At 37.5% G+C, this 22,970-nt stretch overlaps 1 protein-coding gene across 2 annotated transcripts in view; it reads left to right on the top strand.

The window, feature by feature from the left end:
• myo10 (myosin 10) overlaps positions 1-22,643 on the top strand; it is a 146,420-nt gene extending 123,777 nt beyond the window's left edge. The window contains exons 25-40 of one of the 2 annotated variants that reach the window (XM_031903372.1): positions 324-447; positions 1,774-2,017; positions 3,137-3,232; positions 6,183-6,276; positions 7,198-7,253; positions 10,693-10,835; positions 12,447-12,641; positions 13,499-13,656; positions 13,927-14,050; positions 14,831-15,128; positions 15,383-15,590; positions 16,670-16,806; positions 17,659-17,779; positions 19,259-19,711; positions 20,668-20,859; positions 21,624-22,643. In XM_031903372.1, the coding sequence (XP_031759232.1) occupies positions 324-447; positions 1,774-2,017; positions 3,137-3,232; positions 6,183-6,276; positions 7,198-7,253; positions 10,693-10,835; positions 12,447-12,641; positions 13,499-13,656; positions 13,927-14,050; positions 14,831-15,128; positions 15,383-15,590; positions 16,670-16,806; positions 17,659-17,779; positions 19,259-19,711; positions 20,668-20,859; positions 21,624-21,734 (2,754 nt within the window). In that variant the 3' untranslated portion in view covers positions 21,735-22,643. 2 annotated transcript variants of the gene reach the window in all.
• The last annotated feature ends 327 nt before the right edge of the window (positions 22,644-22,970 follow it).

Genomic DNA, 22,970 nt, shown 5'->3' with positions numbered 1-22,970 from the left:
CAGTATAGTATTTGTTTTGGTTGGTTTTGGACATTTTATAAGATGAGTGGCTTGCTTTTTCTTTATTATTCATTTTTTACAGTGACAGAATGTTAAGCAGTGTTTTACAATAAAAACTAAAGTCTCAGAATGTAACATAAGGATTAAGGTGCCTCTGCCTGCAAGTATAATATTTTCATTAATATCCAATAAAACACATACTGTGATTAATGGAGAGTTAATATATTGTTACAGTTTTCTTTTTATATATTGACATTTTAAACAAAGTTATGCTGCACGCATGTACAGAGCTATAACTGACCTCCCCTGTTTTGCATTTGTAGTTCGAAGACAGTGAAGAAGAATTTGATTCCAGGTTTGACACAGATGATGAACTTTCCTACAGAAGAGATTCTGTCTATAGTTGTGTCAGTTTGCCCTATTTTCACAGCTATTTATATATGAAAGGTAGGTCACAACTTCTAAGGCAATGGTTTTTAGGTGTATTGGTCAGGCCTTCTTTTGTGGTCCAACCTTTGGTGCAGCATCAGTCACCATTCTAAAAACATATCAAGGCCTGCAAAAAAGTATTGACCAAAAATCTAACTCTAGCTGGCCCTTAAACTCATATTCCAGAAATATTCAGGACAGCAAATAAGCTACTAGCCTTCAGGTTGGTCTTTTCTATTTCCAATACTTAGACCCCACTGGGGAGGTCTAAGTATTGGAAATAGGCCTTTCATAATTTTGTTTTACTACCAACTTGCAAAGGCTTATCTGGAGTTTTTTTTTTTTTTTTTGCTTCCTTTTGGTGATGCTTAAGCAGGTGCTATAGCAGGGATCCCCAACCTTTTTTTACCTGTGAGCCACATTGAAATGTAAAAAGAGTTGGAGAGCGGTACTAGCACGAAAAATGTTCCTGGTGTATTTCAGTCTAAAACTGCAGTTTCCAGAGGGGCAGATATTTAGCCTGTGCTTGCTGTATTTGCAGGCCGAGAATAAGGACCTCCGCTTTAAAAAAAGAAAGGGCAGGGCTATATCAGTTTCTCTGTTCTTCTCTAGTGATGCCGACGCATTTTATTTGTGTGCTATTTGTTGAGCTGTCTATTGAAATCTGAGCTGTGCATTGAAATCTGTTTTTCAAAAACATAAACAGATTTTTTTTATATTTAATTTTGAACTTTCACATTGGACTAGCCATATTCTTCATTTCCCAGGGTGCCACAGCCATTTGACCTTTGCTGTGATAAACGTCAGTCTCACTTTACTGCTAAGGTGCAAGTTGGAGTGACATCACTCCCAGCAGCTGATCAGCAGGGGAAGGTAGCAAGATAGCAGCTCCCAGTATTGGAAAAGCACTCAATAGTAAGAAATCCAAGTCCGGCTTCCAACTCCTCCAGTTACACAGAGTAGGAGAAAAAATAGCTTATCTGAAAGCAGTTCTAATGTGTTGCGCTGGCTCCTTCTGAAATTTCAGAATCAGGCACAATGCACTGAGATGGCTGCCCACACACCAATATTACAACTAAAAAAAAATTGTATGTTCGTTCAAGAATAAAATATAAAATAGTAGAGTGAATTATTTGCTATGTGAATGGTTTAATTTAGAAATAAAAAGTACACCATAAAAATCCCTCTAAAGATGTTTCTTGGTAAATTTTCTCCGTCAAAAGTTTGACGGTCCTGGCCTCTAAATGTATGTATGCGAATTGCCTTTCTTTAATAGGGTGGGATAATTTATTTACTTAATAAGAAACCAAATTACAGTTTTACAAAATTATGTAAATTTTGCAGGTGGAATGATGAACTCATGGAAAAAGCGATGGTGTGTTTTAAAGGATGAGACATTTCTGTGGTTCCGTTCTAAACAAGAAGCTTTAAAGCAAGGATGGCTTCACAAAAAGGGTGGTGGATCATCTACACTCTCCAGAAGAAACTGGAAGAAACGTTGGTTTGTTCTCCGCCAGTCTAAGCTTATGTACTTTGAAAATGATAGTGAAGACAGACAGAAGGGAACGATTGAGCTTCGAGATGCCAAGTATGAAACTTTTAAGTCAAAACGTATAAAATGCTGCACAGATAGATCACCATTAATATATTCAGCTCTATATGCAAAGTTTTTTCTAATTCACAATATTCTTCAATGAGTAGTTGGCTCATTTCCAATCTGAGTGCATCAAATCCACTATTTTAGGATCTGGCCGAACCCCCAAATCCTTTACTTAGGTTTCGGCCATATACTGAACTGAATTCGAATCCTTATTTGCATATATAAATTAGGATAAGGAAGGGTTAAAGAGAACTGTGCGATTTGCACACGGGGAAAAATTTTCAACGTCCGTGTTTATGTAACAAAATCTCACATGATTTTAAGGATTCTGATTCAATTCGGACAGGCATGGATTCTGCCAAATCCTGCTTGAAAAGGCAGAATCTTGGGCAAATCCTGAACCGTATCCTGGATTCGGCACATCCCTAATTTCCAACATAGAGGCAGATATTGAGCCAGATTGCCTTGCTATGTGTATCCTGCGTAAGTGAAGAGATGTGTGAGATATGTACATTCCCATATCTCCCCTCCCCTGTAAAATTTACATTTGTGGGATTTCAGCCAAACTGGGCACTACATATAGGTCACAGGTAATCATTAAATTACACTATAGACTATTTGGTAATGCAATAAAAGGTACAAAGTTGCCACTGGTCCAATCACCTATAACATCTAATCAGCAAGTACCATTTACTGCTCATGTCTTTGAAAACAAATGCTTAATTGGTTGCTGTGAGTTACCAGACCCGGACAAAACTTACAATGTTTTACTTCACCCCTTTTTATCATTTGAGATTACAGCTGTAGACTTAAAGAGGGTTATGTAATTTAAGGCACAAACTTTGCCCAGGAGCAGTAACCCATAGCAATCAGCAGGTAGAATTTACTGGTCACCTGTTTAAATGCAAGCATCTTATTTGTTGCTATGGGTTAGTTCTACTGGGCAAACTTAGTGCCTTTTATTACATATGGAGGTAATGATAGATTGGAATGGACCTCTGATTCTCAGGGAGTGTCATTCTGCTAGACCTTTGGTATCAAATACAATGTTTTTTGTTATTATATTGACAGTATGGATAACAAAATATACTTTTTTCCTTTTTATAGAGAGGTCATTGATAACACTGGCAAAGAAAATGGAATTGATATAATAATGGAAAATCGGACATATCACTTAATTGCGGAGTCTCCTGAGGATGCCAGGTACGAAAAAATACATTTTATGCAAGAATGTTGTTAGCAGCTTCTTTGATGCAGCCTTTAATGTATCTTTTCTATGCAAATAATATAACATAATCAGTCACTAATTGCACTGATGCCCCAAATGTACACCTACTACATACTGTATCATGTCCTGGTGACTATCAAACTAAAACAGTAGTGTCTTGACCTGAGTTAGCTGCATTAAATTGCTCCCTGCTCTGTTTATGGATAATGCTTACAGAAAAGCATTATGTTCATTTAATCATAATTGTACAATGTTGCCTTAAAACATATTGTGAATAAGACTAAAGGGCAGATTTCTAAATTATCTAATTTGATTAGGGATTGCTCAATCGGGATTTGGTCAAATTCAAGCACATTTTGCAGAATGCAGATTTGGCTGAATCTTAAGTGAACCCAAAGAGATATAGTGCCTCACAGCCAAATAGTATAAATCAAACTAATGAAGTAAAGTACAATAAAGTGAACGGCGGTGGTTATATTAGAAATGTTAAACTGTACGCTAGCGGTAAATGTACCTAAATAATCTATTGGCCTGGGTGTATAAACCCCGGGCCCTCCACCAACCCAGATGTCACCAAAGTAGAATACAGCAAATCATAAAGTAAATCTCACCAAAGTCAGTTCATGGCCCGGGTGCTTCAAGCCCCGAACCCGTAGCCTGGGGAGCAAAGAGTAGTCCAAAAACGAAAACGGCTTCAATCAGCACACCGAACGGCCAAGGTATCTAAAAAATTAGCTTTTATTCAATTCCTTTTAAAATGCCTGACGCGTTTCGTGCGCATGGGCACTTAATCATAGGCCTATGATTAGGTGCCCATGCGCACGAAAAACGCGTCAGGCATTTTAAAAGGAAATGAATAAAAGCTAATTTTTTTAGATACCTTGGCCGTTCGGTGTGCTGATTGAAGCCGTTTTCGGATGAATCTTAAGTGATCCTAAGTCACATGACTTTAATCTGGCTAACAAACTGGGTCAATGTTTAATTTATTTTTGAATATGCAAGTGTAGGTTTTGGCTTAGCCTGTATTTGGCCAGATGTTTTGTGGATTATGAATCTGCCACATCCCTGACTTTGTGACCATTTTCATGTTACTACAAATATGTTATAAAACATTCACACTTTCCCCCAAATCCTCCCGCATTGGGAGAGGGGAGATTGGGTGTGTCAGGTTAAATATGGCTGAACCTAGGGGAATGCAGGCAAAAGAGGTACGTCCCCAGCTCCCCTCTAACTTTGCGCCCTAGGCACATGCTTCCTCTGGCTACCCCTAGTTCCGGCCCTGAATGAAGGAGATAGAATCATGTTGCAGACCCCACAATCATCCAAGGTCCCCTGTCCCCTGAGGTTTCCCACAGGTTCTGTGGCATAGTGGTTACACTAGTGTCTATATCTATGATCTGTATATTTCACATTCTTTGTGCATTCTGACAGCTTTATATTTTACAACAAAGGGTATTCTGTTTCTTATATACTTTCTATGGTCAACCTGCATCCCTGCAGCTGTTTCTTAACTACAACTACAGACATCCAAAATATTTTTACAGGCAGAGCGAGGGACAGAGAATAAGTTGTAACAGTTATCTTTTATAATCTGAATTACAATGTCCTGCCATTCTGTGTACATGTAGTTAAAATACCCAGGAATGGAACATGATAATAAAAAAATAAAATGAGTGTTGAATATACAATAATTTGAGGTATTCCACATTGTGAATTTGGCATTAATTTATTCAGATATTGCTGTAAATACAAAAATCAAAGAGATGTCAACACAGTGTGTGTTATATCTATTCACTGGCTCATGACTAACTTTTCCAAAACAATAATGGAGGGAGTAGTATGTTTTGGGTAAATATACCCTAGCAGTTGTATAAATACTCACTGCACGTCCACACCACATTGCAACATGACATAGTGCCTGTACTTTAGGCTATATTCTATCAAGTACATGTATACAAATAGGAAAATAATGTTCTAGAGAAGCTTGTGGCTTAGGTTCATATTGATTGGTTTAGAATACAGGACAGCATGCATCTAGTTGCATTCTAAATTATGTTCATGTATACTTTTAACTCCATATGCAATAAAAGGCACAAAGTTTGCCCATCAGTAACCCATAGAAACCAATGATATGTTTGCATTGGTTGCTAAAGGTGATTAGAACTGTGACAATCTGTGTTTCTTATATTGCTCTTTTAGAGTTTTAAAGTCTTTGTTAGATCTGAGAAACAAAATATCACTCCGAGAAGGTCTTATGATTATGTCTTAATTGGAGTGTGGGATTTTAATTCAAATATATCGAAAAATATATATACTCTTCACATTCACATTCCTTTTGGTCCATGCAATGCCAACACTGGTCTGTGATGAAAAACAACGGAGAAGTAAAATTACTTCTTATTGCCTTTACCATTTTTATAGCTGGAGTGTCAGTACCTTCCTCTGGGCTATATGCAGTTACTACTTAGGGAGCAATGAAAACTGAAGCACTGGCTTATCTATAGACTCACCATACACACAAACATATATATATATATATATATATATATATATATATATATATATATATATATATATATATATAGGAAAAAAACAGATCACCCATAAACAACTGACCTCTTATCAAATTACTGTTGAAAGTTATCCATTTATGTCATTTTACAGAAAGGGAGCCTTCAATTACTTGCTTGTCAGTTCATCATTACTAGAAAGCCTGAAGCTAAATTAAGCAAATCAGTGCACTGCAATAATTGTAATTGTCAAGAAAACAAGAAAAATAAAAAAAATTGAGTAGGAGGTATTTTAGTATATACAGTAGCTGGAGCAGCTTGCTCAAACCTGTCTCACTAACAGAATCTACAGAGTGGCTTGCAGGACTTTCTAACCTGCTATGTGTTTTTTCTCTCATCTTTGTTCCCTCATCAGTCAGTGGTTCAGTGTAATGAGCCAGGTTCACACTTCCACAGAACAGGAAATTCGGGAGATGCATGATGAACAAGCCAATCCGCAAAATGCTGTGGTAGGTGAAAATATTTTTTGTGGCCCCTCTGGGTATCATATCTCTATGTTCAAATGTTTTCTGAGCTTAAACATGTATCCCTCATACCTTTGTAACTTTTCAAACCTTTGGGTGCAAGTGGTTATGGGTGGGATTTATAAAAGCGTAGAAACATATGTATTGATGCATTTTCAATGTTAGATCTCTGATGCCAAGCTGATGGCTGGTGTTACTTGTACTTGTTTCCATAATTTCATACAGCAAGGCTCTGGCCAAGTATTTAGGGCAAGTGCATTTAACTACCTAAAATTAAGGTCCATTTAGCATCCAGTAATGATACTCCCCTTAAACGCACAGACTGTGTTAATTTAGTCATATTTGCATTGGTTACTGTAGTTCAAACTTGTATTTTAACCTTTTTGAACTATCATTTGGCAGAAGCTGGACTTACAAGATGAAAGTGTTTGTTCTGATCAGATCCTGCATTATTCATGAAGTCCAAAAATGTTTATGGGTACAATTTAGGGCAATAGTTGTCCCAAAACTCTGCCAGAAAAAAATTGCCAACACAAAAGCCACATATGACATTATCCCAAAGCTGATGGCACATATAATGTTCTCAGTGCTATAGCTTTTCTCATGAAAGCTCAGAAGATTTAGACATACATGTTTTAGAGGTGATAATTATATGGCTTGGATGCTAATTAAATAACAAATGGAAGTGACTGCAGCATAAATATAAAAAATGGATCATATTTAACATGGTTTCATTTTGTATCAAAAAACAGTGCTGCCTGTAGGCTAAACAAAAGAGGACTTCAGAGACAGAGCATGAAGTCCTCCATATATGTATATATTCATTGTCATTATAGGTTTATAATAAAGATTTTGTGTTGGAATTCTTATTATGCCAGTAGTGGTTATAGTTGTTTTCCTTTACAGGGAACTTTGGATGTTGGAATGATTGATTCTGTGTGCGCTTCAGATAACCCAGATAGGTAAGCCCATACTTACAATCAGAATATATTTTTGTTTCTGCATTAACCACAGATCTTTTTATACAGGTCCCAATAGTTTCCATTGCTTGTATGTTTCTAGATAGCTCAAACTTAATTAGTTGCTGCAACTTTTTTAAAAGTTGGTTGTGGTGATTAATTGCAGCGACTTTCCCACCATAGGTTAGAGCAGTGCTGTCCAACTTCTATGGTGCCGAGGGCCGGAATTTCTCTAGAATACATGGTGGAGGGCCGCTTATGGAAGCCAGTTTTGACCACTCCCCTTTTTGAAACCACACCCACTTCAAACCACACCTATTTTATCACAATGGTGGTAGCACAGCAAAATCCCAAATGCTTGGTCCTTACTGTGGGGATATCAGCCATCATTCATATGTGAAAGAATTATGTCATATTAAGATATACCCTTAAATTCCATATGCCTCCTCCTCCCCTGTGGATAGCAGAGCAACCCCCAGTACATAATTACACTTAGGGACCATTTAATTGCTATTTCCAACTGCTAACAAACTCCACAACAAACCCCTGCCAGGTTCACCTCCCACAAGCAGCATAGGGCAAGCAGAGTATGGCACACACAGGCAGCCCTCAGCCTGTCCTATGCTGTCTGTGTGTGCTATACTCTGCCTGTCCTACCCTGCCTGTGTGTGCCATACTCTGCCTTCCCTATGCTGCCTCTGTGTGCCATACTCTGCCTGCCCTACCCTGACTGTGTGTGCCATACTCTGCCTGCCCTACCCTTCCTGTGTGTGCCATACCCTCCCTGACCTATGCTGCCTGTGTGTGCCATACCCTCCCTGACCTATGCTGCCTGTGTGTGCCATACTCTACCTGCCCTATGCTGGCTGTATGTGCCATACTCTACCTGCCCTTTGCTGGCTGTATGTGCCATACTTTGCCTACAGTACCTATGTCTGAGGTGTGAAGAAGTGAACAATGGGAGTGATTACAGTCTGAGCCTGAGGTGGGAACACTGCAGGGGGTGAACAATGCAGGTATTAAAAGGTGTGAAAAACACAGGGGATTACATTTTTAAACAATACAGAGGGATTACAGCCTGAATCTGAGGTGAGAACCATGCAGGGGGCCAGTTAATCTCAGTACTGATACCATTTAATGCTTACTTAAAGGTAAGCCATCAAAGCAGCCAGACAGGTGGGGGGCCACACAGAGGGGGGTCACGGGCCGCATGCGGCCCGCGGGCCGCCAGTTGGACAGCGCTGGGTTAGAGTATAAGTAACTACGACTAATCGCCTACGCAGATATCTGCTGGGACTTTTTAAAAGTCGCCCTTACCATACCTGAGTAAGCAGCCCTAGAAGCTCCTTCCGTTTGTTTAAGACAGCAGCTGCCATTTTAGCTTGTTCTCGGTAACTCCCATGCTGCAGCTCTAGCTGGGAGGAGGAGAGAGTTGAGATGGGAGGGTGAGGACAGATAAGGGAGAGGAAGAAGGGGAGAGGAGCAGACTGTGCAGGAAGTCTGACACAGAAGATCATGTATAAAAGGAAATAAATGTGGTGTTTGTTTCACTAAAGACTCAGTACAGTTTTTCGGTGAGTGCTTATGGCTGTATTTACATAGACCTTTCTGATAAAGCTTACTTAGTTTTCACCTTTCCTTCTCCTTTAATCTACTGATTTGACTAATTAACCTAAAGGTGGCGAGCCCAAAATGCCAACTCAAGGTGTCATCCATTCAATGTATGGGTGATGTGTCAGATATTGTACATTTTAACCAAACACATTAAATGGCTTAATTGTGCTGATCTGAAAACATGGACCACAGAATGATTTTTCAGATCTATATACAATGGATTCATTGTTAGTAAGTTAGTTAGTTAGTAAGTTAGGTTGAAAAAAGACGTATGTCCATCATGTTCAACCATAATGCCTATATATAACCTGTCTAGTTGATCCAGAGGAAGGAAAAAAACCCATCTGAAGCCTCTAATTTGCTGCAGAGGGGAAAAAAATCCTTCCTGTATTCCCTCACTTGCTAAGAATCCATCCAACCCCTTCTTAAAGTTATATAATGTATCAGCCAGCACGACTGATTCGGGGAGGGAATTCTACAACTTAACAGTTTTCACAGTAAAAAATCCTTTCCGAATATTTAATTGGAACCTCCTTTTTTCTTAACGGAGTGGGTGCCCTCGTGCCCGTTGGAAGGACCTACTGGTAAATAAAGCATTAGAGAGGTTATTATATGATCCCTTTATATATTTATACATAGTTATCATGTCACCTTTTAAGCGCCTCTTCTCCAGTGTAAACAGACCCAACTTGGCCAGTCTTTCTTCATAACTGAGACTTTCCATACCCTTTACCAGCTTAGTTGCCCTTCTCTGGACCCTCTCTAATTCAATAATGTCCTGTTTGAGCACTGGAGACCAAAACTGAACAGCATATTATAGATGGGGCCTTACCAGTGCTCTGTAAAGGGGAAGAATAACCCCCTCCTCCCGTGAATCTATACCCCTTATAATACAGCTTAAAACCTTGTTTGCCCTTGCAGCTGCTGCCTGGCATTGCTTGCTACAGCCAAGTTTATTATCTACAAGGACTCCAAGGTCCTTCTCCATTTTGGATTTGCCTAGTGCAGTCCCATTAAGGGTATAAGTGGCTTGCATATTTTTACATCCCAGGTGCATGACCTTACATTTATCCACATTAAATCTCATCTGCCACTTAGCCGTCCAGATTGCCAGTTGGTCAAGATCCTGCTGCAAGGATGCCACATCCTGGATAGACTGGTCTGCAGAGTTTTTTGTCATCTGTAAACACTGATACATTACTTATAATACCCTCCCCCAAGTCATTTATGAACAAGTTAATAATGAAATCCAAAAAATAGGAAAAAAGCTTCAGTAGGTTTACTGCAAAACATTTATTGTGGGTAGTGGTTACCACTACCCACAATAAATGTTTTGCAGTAAACCTGCTGAAGCTTTTTTCCTATTTTTTGGATTTCTACAATTGTATTTGGTTGCAGCACAGAGCAACAACTAGGAGCTAAAGCTTTTTTTTTGTAAGTATTTTATACAAAGTTCACCAATCATTTTTTATTTTTGTAAGTTAATAATGAACTGGGTTAATTGGTTCTCTGTTGTATGATGACCCCAAGCATGTGCCAGTGGGGTCACAGGCTAACACTTGTTCTTTTCTGACTGGTGATTTAGGGCAGAAGCAGAAAAATGAGTATTGTAAGCAGAACACTTATTGTTGTACCACACTATATTCATCCACTCATACTGGAGATTTACAGTAAATAATCCCATGGTGTGAATTCTACTTATAGCAACTGTCCTATCAACAAGCATCAATGCCCAGACAAAAAATAGGAGAACCTGTGCTTGTTTGCCAAACATAGCTCATGTTTGCTTGATGACTAACAGATTTTTCCATTGCATTTTGGCCTCCAGACCTAATTCATTTGTTATCATTACTGCAAACCGCGTCCTTCACTGTAATACGGATACCCCTGAAGAGATGCATCACTGGATAACTTTACTGCAGAGGTCAAAGGGAGACACCAGGGTGGAAGGGCAGGAATTCATTGTTCGAGGTAAGCAATAAATTACAATATAATGTGTGTGTGTGTGTGAATATGTATATATATATATATATATATATATATATATATATATATATATATATATATATATATATATATATATATATATATATATATATATATATATATACACACACAGAGAGAGAGAAAGTTACATTATATGTCAAAAGTAAAGAATGAATAATTCTGGAATATTCAGTACTTCAAATGTAAACAATACCATAAATTTCACTTATATACAGTTTGTCTAATACACTTCTTTAGAAATAAATAGGAAAAGAAAAATCACCACAGAAACTTGATGATCCATAAGGCTTTACTAAGAGACATGATAAATGAGACTGGGTATCCAATATCCATTTACCAATTAATATAAATGGAATATAATGAAAGTACAGCCATTGTATGGAATATCTGAATTTATAAATATGGGTTGGATTTGCTATTTCTAATTGAAGAATACCTGGAGCTATGGCTGGTGGCCAGGGAATGGGGGCATTTTCTTGGTTCAAAAATAAGTGAAATGTATTTTTCAAAAATGCAACTTCCTCACTCTGTTGTCAAACATACCATCCTAAGAGCCTTTTGGGCACACACATTTGTATTTTCAGAGGGTAGTCATTTTTTGTTTTTTTTAATCTTCATGAGTAATAGCCAGATGCTTCATCCTGAACTGATGGCTTTCACCTTTTGGCACCTTAAAAAAAGTAGAAGATCTTCAGTATTGGGGTTCCTTAAAGGAGACCTTACACGCTAAGAAATAATTTATAATTCTTTTCTATTGTGTTCGTGAAACAAAAAAAATCACACTATATAAGTAATAGAAATCTTGTTTCCATCAGTCCTGGTATTACACACTCACAGCAAATAGCCAGGTGCCATTTTGTGGACACTGTTATTAAGGCAAGTGTTGTATAACCACAAAATCTTGTTTATGTGCCAGAATGGGGGCCAGATGCCCATACCCATGCACTGGCTACACAATTAGATGGTTCGGAGGGAGGGGGAAAGTGTGAGCTGAATTGAAAGTTAAAGTACTTTTCTGCCCCGGCTGTATGCCTAAGGCATAGAGGCGGGTCAGGCAATATATTATTGACAGCTGGGATTTTTAAATGCTTTTATAATGGGTATGGATGTGTTAATACAAAAATGAATTTGGGTTTCTTGTTTAATTTGAAAAGGACTTTTTTTATACAGTTTTTTATGTCTGGGTGACAGGTCCACTTTAAGCACAGGGAAATTGTTAAGAACAACAATGTTGCATAGCTTTTTACATGTAGCAGGCCAGATATACAATTTATTATTTCTGGAACAGATTGGTACAAGCTCATATATATATATTATATATAAATAATCTGTGTTGTTTCGTGATACAAGGCATGAAATAGAAATAATAACTTAAAGATATTAAAGTGGTATTGCAGTATTTATAGGTGAGAATAGAAATTTAGCTTTTTTTGTTTTGTAACGATAACTGCACTTTTCTAGTGATTCTAAGTTTGTTATTTGTTATTTATTTATACTTTATTCATACTTTGTGATTTATTTATACTTACATTGTTATATATTTGTTAGTCACCATTCCTTTTGACCATGTTACAGGTTGGTTACACAAGGAAGTGAAAAATAGTCCTAAGATGTCTTCTCTGAAACTGAAGAAACGTTGGTTTGTCCTCACTCACAATTCTCTTGATTATTATAAGAGCTCTGAGAAAAGTGCAATGAAGCTGGGCACCTTGGTGCTTAACAGCCTCTGCTCTGTAGTGCAGCCTGAAGAGAAGATCTTTAAAGAGACAGGTAAATTAAAAACCTTTGGAATTTATATCATCAGCATCCTGAGACAATTGAGAAAATTCCAGATCACGCTGTCAAGGCTGTATTTAGGTCCAGTGCCCGCCCCCTTTATTGGCAATTGGCACATGTGTATATGAGATTAGCAATTTATTATAATAAATGCACCAGTCGAATTAAGGAACTAAATTAGTAAAACATATAAGCCCCTTTTATTTTAAAATTTTGGATAAAATGTCTCTAAGGTAAAATTAACAAATTTAACTATTTAGGCTACTACATGGCGTGGTACAACAATAATGGCAGAAATCATTGTGAATCAATTCTGAATACAGTTAATAGTACAGACTTGGGATCCATTATCTGGAAACCCAAAATCCAGAAAGCTCCAAATTACAGGAAAGCCATCTATCATAGAGTCCATTTTAATCAAATTAATTTTTCCTTTTTCTCTATAACCTTGTACTTAATGGTAATTAAACTGCATAAATCCATATTGGAGGCAAAACTATCCTATTGGTTTTATTTTATGTTTAAGTGTTTTTAGCAGACTTAAGGTAGAGAGATCCACATTACAGATAGATCCCTTATCTGAAAAAACTCCAGCTCCCGAGCATTCTGGATAATAGGCCTCATACCTGTACTGATATTCATCTGGAAAGCACAGTTTCTCACTTGCAGACACTTTCTCTAATTAGATTTAACTGTGATAAAAATGAAAATGTATATGTGACCAAAAACACCCCCTCTGACTGTAATTAACAGAGATTCAGAACTTCTGTATAGTTTGTGGACCCAGAAACAGATTCTGTACTTATAGACAGCACTGTGAGAATATACATTAATCCTAAAATTCTTTTTAGGGTACTGGAATGTGACAGTATATGGACGCAAACACTGTTACCGCTTATACACAAAACTGCTCAATGAAGCTACGCGATGGTCTAGTGCCATTCAAAATGTCATTGATACAAAAGCCCCAATAGACACACCTACACAACAACTGATTCAGGATATAAAGGTATGTCACAAATTGTATTTGTTTATGCTTTTGAGTGTAGGGATTTGCCCCATCCATGGATGGGGAGCAGGTGCTCTGTTACAAAGTGGGTTTTCCTTTAAATATATTGTTTGAATATATATGTTTGGACAACGCAGTTATAAGGGGAAATAAATATTTCTCCGACATTTGAATACTGAACCCCAGGAGCAGCTTTTGGGGTACTTTGTGTTTCCCTAAGGAATATGTTGATATATTTAATTTTTTGTATTGACTGTTGTTGTCTTATAGGAAAACTGCCTAAACAGTGAAGTGGTGGAGCAAATTTACAGGAGAAATCCAATCCTGCGTTATACTCATCATCCCTTGCATTCACCCTTGCTGCCACTACCCTATGGAGACATCAACCTCAACCGTAAGTTCGCTCTTACCTTAAAGAAGACTACAGCCTGAACAAATTTTGCCTAAAAATTCTCTGAAATTTACTATAGATGCATTGCTCCAGCCAGTTCAGGAGGTTCCGCTATCCAGTCCATATATAACTGTAGTCTTGCCACATATATAACGTATCAGCTTTGTCAAATAGATGTAATAGAATTTTTTTTACATCCATACAGTGCAAGATCTGATTGTTTGGCAAGGCTCCTGGACAATTGTGGGGCAGGTAGGCCCTTTGATTGTCCAGATACATGGTACAAGTAAGCTGCCAACTCATTCTGAAGGGACCAAGTCTGCATCTTATTGGCCCATGTATGGACATATAAAGTTATATCACTGTATGTAATAAAATACAATAAGTGCAGTAACCCATAGCAACCAATAAAGACTTTTGCTTTTAAACAGGTGGCCAATAAATGCGCATATTGGTTTCTATACCCAGCAGAAAGATCTCTGCATAACCTTTGGCTATTTAGAACATGTTTTCTTCTTGCATTTCTCCTTTGCATCAGGGAGTAAGGATTCTGATAGTATCTGACTGCTCATAGCAGCCGAGCAATTCTGACAAATCGGCACCGTATCAGCTTTGATAAATGTGTCAGTTCATTAAAATTTTCCTTACTGTCAGGAAAGCTTTAATAAACTGCAAAACAGACTGAACTGTTCAGAATCCTTATGTATTCCCCAGTTCGATCCACAATAGTCTGACCCCTAATATATTTAACCTTAATACATTTAAATATTTGTTCCATTCTAGTGCTGAAAGAGAAGGGATATACAACTCTCCAGGATGAAGCCATCAAGATTTTCAATTCCCTGCAGCAACTTGAATCTCTCTCCGATCCTGTCCCAATAATTCAGGGAATCCTTCAGACAGGCCATGATTTGCGACCTCTCAGAGATGAACTCTACTGCCAGCTCATCAAGCAAACAAATAAAGTGTCTAATCCAGGGTGCACAGGGAATCTGTATCATTGGCAAATACTTACCTGTCTGAGTTGCACCTTCCCACCAAGTCGAAGGATTGTAAAGTATCTGAAATTTCACCTTAAGAGGTAGGAATTAAATAGCTTTATGTTGCCCCAGACAAATGTATTGGACCTATGACTAATTGTCCATAAATCTATGTGAGTTAGCCAGGCAGCAGCACATAAATTGCTGAAGGAATAAATCATTTGCTGGAGAAAAATCATTTTGAACCATACCATGCAGCTTCTGCATTCAGTGTTTGTGTACAGCTGTCTTTCTACATAACGGAGTAGTGAATGTTCAGTTTTTTTTTTATAATTTTTCTACCTCTTTATTATAGAATACGAGAACAATATCAAGGCTCAGAAATGGAAAAATATGCACTGTTTATTTATGACTCTCTAAAGAAATCCAAATGCCGGGAGTTTGTTCCGTCTAGAGCTGAAATAGAAGCTTTAATTAGCCGCCAAGAAGTTACAACTACTGTGTACTGCCATGGAGGGGGAGCGTGCAAGATCACTATCAACTCACACACCACAGCAGGAGAGGTAAGCCAGTGAAAAGGTTCATAATTAATTGCATTGCAGATCTTAAAAGCCAACACCTGATTTAAGCCTTGTTATGTTTTGTACTGTCCCTTTTTTGAGTTTTTATTTATCCTTTAAATGGAAAGAGACTTCAATAAAAAAAAATACATTGAGAGATCAATGAAAGCCAAGCAATGTCTGCTTATATTACATTTAAAATAACTGTTACCAGAAAATGCCAGCATTTCCCATGTACATGTAAACAGATAGGAGTAGATGTTAATTTTTGTGTTAATGTCAAAATCAGTATCATACCTCCCACCTGGAGGACCTCTAAAAACAATTTGACTTTCTTACCAGGAAGGAGAGCCATTTCCATTCTATACAGAGGCTATACAAGTCGGCCTTTAGGATTATAGCACATCATTTTGACCATTATTAAGCTGTGGAGAATCTCAGCTTTCAAAACACCCTTAAAGGGAAGCTATGCCCCTGAACATTGCAGTTTTCTATGAAAATTATATCTCATAAAATAGCCCATATGTGAAGGACTTCTTCATCTAAAAAAAAAAAAACATTTTCAGAAACAAATATACTTTTCTAGTAGTAGGTTCTACTAGAAAAAAGTGCATTTTGATTACTACGGGCAGCCCCCTGGTTCATACAATTAGCTGCACGCACAAGGCACACTTTACGCAAGGTGATCCAGCTTAATTGTGGATAAATTACCTTCTTTTACACTGTCCCTTGATTATGCTGCAAGTGGTTTATATGCAGTGATCCAAATGTTAAGACAAGGGGGTGATTCCAGAAGATTTGTGCGCTGCGGTAGCAAAGACTTAACGGCAAATCTCCATGTCTGCCATGGCCCTAAGTGTGTTACCATTGTGCTACCCCCTGAGAGTACAGCGACATTCATAATGTCATGTGTTTTATAACACATATATTGTTAAGCTTATTTTAAGCTCATTTTATTATAAGGTAGATTTCTTATAAGGTATGCTATTGAGATTGTAATGGTTATGCAAAGATACAAAAATATATTTCTTATTTCTTTCTCTAAACTTAATATATTCCTGCAAATTTACATGTGCTTTTAGGTTGTTGAAAAGCTAATTAGGGGTCTTGCGATGGAAGACAGCAGGAACATGTTTGCACTGTTTGAATACAATGGGACCACCGATAAAGCCATTGAAAGCAGAACTGTCGTAGCTGATGTTTTAGCTAAATTTGAAAAGTAAGTGCAGTTCATTTGTTTTTACTGTCATGTAGTGTTTGTGCTACAAATGGAATGGGTTATTATTGGAAATTAAAAATGAACTGGTAAAGAGCAATAAAATATTTACTCATGTTTTGTTGCTCAGACATATCTGTGACTAAGGTTGCCACCCAGCCAGTATTTCAAACAAGGTGTGCAGTAAAACATTGGCTGAAGCCAGGCCAATATAAAAAATACTCCCATCCCATCCTGTTATGCCTTCTAATGCAACCTAGCCTCTATAGTCACAAACAGCTTGAACTGTTCTGCCCAAATCCCCAACACCTTTATGTCACGTAATTTTATTTATAGAGAAGGTGGAAAAGTTACGTGTGACATGACCTTAACATATGCAAGTCTTTAATTAAAAATCCGCTGGCAAAAAAACCCCTGCTGCCTTAGCTGTTTGGAATTACAGCATCTAGGTCTCATTTTGATGCGTTCTTCTACCAGGCTTCCTCAGGCCATGCTGTTTGCTAAAGGTTTTATTGTTTATCTCAAGAGGAGTGACGGAAATGCTAAGAAGGCTGATTTCATTATTCTTTGAAGCCTTTGCAACAATGGCACTTGTTAAGAATGTAAGCTTATAAGTTATAAATTGGGACTTGGGAAAACAAATCTATAACTGAATAGAAATTACTCTAAAAAGCATTTTGTGTCCCTTTAGCTTTTAGATTATCTATATTTTGCCATTTTTTTGTTTTGATATTTGCATTTTGCCAAGCTTGCAGATTTGCTGTTCTTACTTTTTTTGCCTTTATAGCCTATGTGCAATTAATGCTGACGGTGAGCTAAGATAAAATAATAACTGTGTGTTTGCATTCTCTGCAGGCTGGCTGTGAGTTCTGAAGCAGGAGATAAGCCCTGGAAATTTTACTTTAAGCTTTACTGCTTCCTAGATACAGAACATGTTCCAAAGGACAGTGTGGAATATGTATTTATGTTTGAGCAGGTGAGACACAAAATTACCCAGTTCCCTTCTTAATAATACTAAGATCACCACTAGAACTCTAGCTGTAGCATGCTTCTATACTGATCTGACTGGCATTCGCAATTAAATTAAAGGAACTGTTCGGTGTAAAAATGAAACTGGGTAAATAGATAGGCTGTGCAAAATAAAAAAATGCTTTCAATACAGTTAGTTAGCAAAAATTGTCATTTATTAAAGCTAGAGTTAATGAATGTCTAACATAATAGCCAGAACAACACTTCCTCCTTTGCAGATATCTAACCTGTTACCAGTAAGTAACCAATCACTTTAGTCACTTTAGGGGAGGGCATATGGGACATAACCATTAGGTTTCAAATCTTACCTGCATGCTAAGGATCAAAAGTAAACTAACTGATTAGTTATGTCCCATGTAGCACCCTCTAACTAAGAGGTTAAAGAGCTGAAAGGGGGAAGTAGTGTTCTTGTTATTATATTAGACATTCACTCACCACAGCCTTTATAGATTACATTTTTGCCTAACTGACTATATTAGAAATATTTTTTATTTAACAGGGTGTATAGATTTACCTAGTTTTAACTGTTTTTTTTAATAAGATTAGGCCATCTGGCAGTTTGGGAACCTGTGCCAATTGGGAACAGTTGCATGTGATTAAGCTGGCACAGGTAGAACAGTGTCCCAGTGGTTGCAATTGGAATAAAAAATAAAACTATTCCCAACATATGTATTTCTTTGAACAAGGCATGATACAGCAAAGAAGGTTTTTAAAATGTGTGCCTTTATGTGACCACTTGACTGTGCCATGTAGTATAATATACTACTACTATATATATAACTATAATGATGACAGCAAAATGTTTCTATATATGGGGAGCACATTATAATTATCACCGCACAGTGTAAGTTGAATTTGTATTCTTAAAATATTTATTGTTTTGCTTAATTCAGTTTGAATCTGGATCCAGGATTTGCCACTTAGGCCCCATACACACCAATATTTTTATCTGCATCTACTAGGTGGCAGCAATTGGTGCCTATGTTATGAATATGTTTGTGAAGATTCTCATTCATCCAAGTTATGATATATTTGTAGTCATAAGTCAAATCAAATGGACTGTTTTTCTTGAAGACATTTCGCCAGTGATCCAACTGGCTTTCTCAATTCAGAATGACTTGTACAAAGATCTTCCTGGAATAAATACTCTGGAATGTTGCTCCAATCAGCATAATCTGTTTATCATAACCAGCATGGGATCAGAGATCTTATGTTTTCACATATACAGTATGTCTTCTTTTTAACCAGTCGTTCTTGGCAGTCTTCAATTGTGTGTCCTTTTTCCTTTAGATGTAGGTACAGGGCAGAGTCCTGACCAGAGTAGCTGGGTCTTCTGGGCTGGGTTCATGGGGACTTTAAAGTTAATATTATCATAACCTTTACTTGCACAGCTATAACTTACTGATGTTATCACCCATTTTATTAGGCTCACGAAGCTGTTATTCATGGCCACTACCCCGCACCTGAGGAAACGCTGCAGATCCTGGCTGCTTTGAGATTGCAGTATACACAAGGAGATTACAGTCTGCACACCAGTGTGCCAGAGATGGAGGAATTCTACCCCATGCAAAAACTAAAGGCCAGAATTACTCAGTCTACCAAAGTGTCCTCTACATCAGAACGATGTGAGAGGAAGAGATCTAGCTTCTTGGAAGGAACTTTAAGAAGGAGCTTCAGAAGTGGATCTGTTAGCAAACAGAGACTGGAAGAGGAACAGATGCAGGAAATGTGGGTGAAAGAGGAGGTCCTCTCAACTAGAACCAATATTATTGACAAATGGAAAAGGTTTCAAGGCATGAATACTGATCAGTGTATGAGCAAGTACATGGCTTTGATAAAGGAGTGGCCTAGTTATGGATCAACTTTCTTTGATGTAGAGGTAAGAGAAGTATGCTAGTTCAACTTCTATGGGACTTTTTTATCATTTTGGCCTTAAAGTATTTTAATAAGAAGTCCCAAGAGCTTCATAAATATAATGTACATCTTAGAATAAGGTATTGACTACCTTTTGCCCCACAGCTACTGCAGGATACCCAGCACCCCTCTGTCAGCTTAACTAGCAGGGTGGTTGACAAATAACTTAAAGGACATGTAAACCCCACACACAAACATTTAATCAGTGAACAGCATCTTTGAAATCTTTCAATACCTGCCACACTGGTTGTCCAGAGGTTAATAGTAAGGCTGTAGTGTCCCCTTTATCACTTAGATTTCCTTCTCCTCCTGTAACCCACTCGGCCCCCTCCCTCAGGAACTTGCTTTGACTTCTGGCTTGTGGGCATGCTCAGTTGTTCTAAGCTCAGATTACTAAACACACCCACCAGTCTAGCAGCCAGTGAAGAGATGGCATTGCTGGTTCACACAGAAACACAACTCTAGCTGTCTGCTTTAATATTTTTCTCCCAACCAACTCTCCTGAGCTCAGCTCAAACAAAGCAGAACTTTTATCAGAGACTGTTCTGCCTGTGTGAGCCTGTATTCTTGATGAAATGTATGTTGTGTGTATGCTGAATAAATGTCTGTGTGTGTGTGCGTGTGTATGCTGTTTGCAGATTTAAATGTATCTGATTATGTATCAGAGGAAAAATGGCCACCGGGTGAAAGCTGCTATTTGCTTTAGGAAAATGTGATGGTGCTGGCAAACAGAGGGGATATATGCAGTACAAATAATGCCATTTGGGCAGAGGAGACGTGCCCAACTGATATACTTTGTAGGCAAATGTAGGCTTTACATGTCATTTAAGGGTTTAATTATTGATCCATTGCTAAAATGTGCATAAGACAAAACATCTCTCTACTGCTCTCCTTGTAATTGTTCCTCTTGTGGTGTTCTAGTGTAAAGAAGGTGGATTTCCTCAAGAACTGTGGTTGGGTGTCTGTGTTGAGGCTGTTTCTGTTTACAAAAGAGGGGAGGGGAGACCCCTGGAAGTGTTTCACTATGAACATATCCTATCTTTCGGGGCACCATATGCCAATACCTACAAGATAGTGGTAGATGAGCGTGAACTACTATTTGAAACAAGTGCGGTAAGTCTTTCCAAGATTCTCTAGTTCAGTTTTAAACAGAGTTCACAATTGTTAAAAGAAATTTAATGCACTCCTAATTTTTTTTTATATAAATATATTTCGACATATACATATCTAGTGATCTAGGGGCAATCAATAATTTAGGTGCCCTGCTTTATATAAACAGTATATAAAGTGATGTATTTGCTGTATGTGTGGATAGTAGCTTTCCTGCTTTAATAGCTTTGTAAGAAACTATTCTTTGAAGCTGAGATATTTGCATCTAAAATTTTCAGTCATTTTCCAAAATATCATAAAGAACATGATGTAATATTCTTAATAATATGTTAAAGAGACAATAAGAATGGATCTTGAAAAAACAGAACTACAGAAACAAGCTAAGTAAAACAGAAACAAGCTCATGTTGGAAAACCAACAAAGTACGTTACCTTCCTTCCCAAGAACTTAGCTACTTGGGAAAATGTTTCATTGGAGGGTAATTCATTTTATCTTCTTGAATAAAGATAAAAAGCAAAATAATGAATAAAGAGAGAAACAGGAAGCTACATTAGCTTTGCTAATCTGCGTCCCTAAGATTCAAACCAAAAAACTAGGGTATATTTGGCATTTTGCAAAGAGCCACTGATGTTCGGTACAATAATGGTGACATCTTTTCTTATTTTCCTGATAGATGTACATTATCTCCCCACAGGGGATTTTGCCACATATAAATATTTCTACCGCATATAAATATTTTTTGTTAATGCTTTTTGTCTCCCAATAAGGTGGTTGAGATAGCCAAGCTAATGAAGGCTTACATCAGCATGATTGTGAAGAAACGGTACAGCACCACTCGTTCTGAAAGCAGCCATGGCAGCCAGGGCAGCTCCAGGTGAAACCATTTTCTGTGGATCACATATCGCAAGACTGAAGAATATGGCTAATTGGTGCTAGAGAAAGGAGACATCAAGGAAAAACAAAGGTCTCCAGAAAATGGATGGAACCTGAGCCAGATTGAGTCTCTTATGCTGGAGGATTCAGTGCCTAAAATCTTTTAACAGCCAGCAAGATATCCAAAGCATTACCACTACTTGAATTGACAGATGCCTTAGAATCTAATTCACTGCCTTGTCCTGCAGTGTTAAAGTGCCTTCAGACTGTAGTTGCTTATAGGCCTTAAAAGGTATTGGATTTCCTGAATGCTGCAGGCAGCCTTCTTGTGGATCTAATGACGTGCTCATTGGGAAGCACATTAATGTTTATTTTAGCTTGTTTGAATATTTGGCCTTTGTAAATTCTAATTTTATTACAATATTTACATGAATCAGTGGAAAGGGAATCATAGAGTGCAATGATGTCTGTACAGAGCGGTGCTTTGAACTGCCCCTGTTGGTGGAAGCCAGCAGTTAAAATGTTACACATCTTATTCTACCTTCTATTTCCTGTTAGCCAGTCTGCATTTTCCATTTACTGTATTCTAAATTATGAGATTGCATAGCTTTAGAAAAATAAACAGTATTTATAAACTGCCTTATTATGAAAATACGTTAATATTATATTAAGCACTTGGCTCAGAAAAGTTTCCTCATCTTTATACTATTTGGCACTGTAACACTGTGAAAGTGCTTGTAAATAGATCTTCATTTTGAGTGCTTTATTTTTATATGGAAAGTTTTAATATGAAGCAAAACATCACACTAAACTTCTAGTTATTATAAGGTTAAAACTTGGCTTCATATTATATGAAAAAATGTTACCTGTCATAAAGATTTGCTCAATGTAAAATAAACGTTTGTCACAAAAAAGAAGAGATTGCATTTAATGAGAGCGTGTTCTCCTGCAGAAACATTGGTACTGCATGGATTTTTACATTACATTATTACATTTTTATTGACAAAAAGGCAGAAAATTAGAAGATCTTAGAGTTCACACTGTTTCACGGAATATTGTCAGCCAGATGCAGCTACATTAAAGAAATACATTTAAATATTTTTTGTACAAAAGAGGCATTTATGAAGTAATAGGGAAGAATAAATTACATTTTAGTCACCGAGGTGAACAGTGGGAGTGGTATCAACCCAAATGGCCCAAACCCAGTATTCCCAGAACAACTCCTAATCATGGGAAGGAAA

This window comes from Xenopus tropicalis, chromosome 6, assembly GCF_000004195.4.
Source record: "Xenopus tropicalis strain Nigerian chromosome 6, UCB_Xtro_10.0, whole genome shotgun sequence".
Classification (NCBI taxonomy): Eukaryota; Metazoa; Chordata; class Amphibia; order Anura; family Pipidae; genus Xenopus; species Xenopus tropicalis.
The sequence above is the reverse complement of the archived record's forward strand: the minus strand, read 5'-3'. Positions and strand labels throughout refer to the sequence as shown.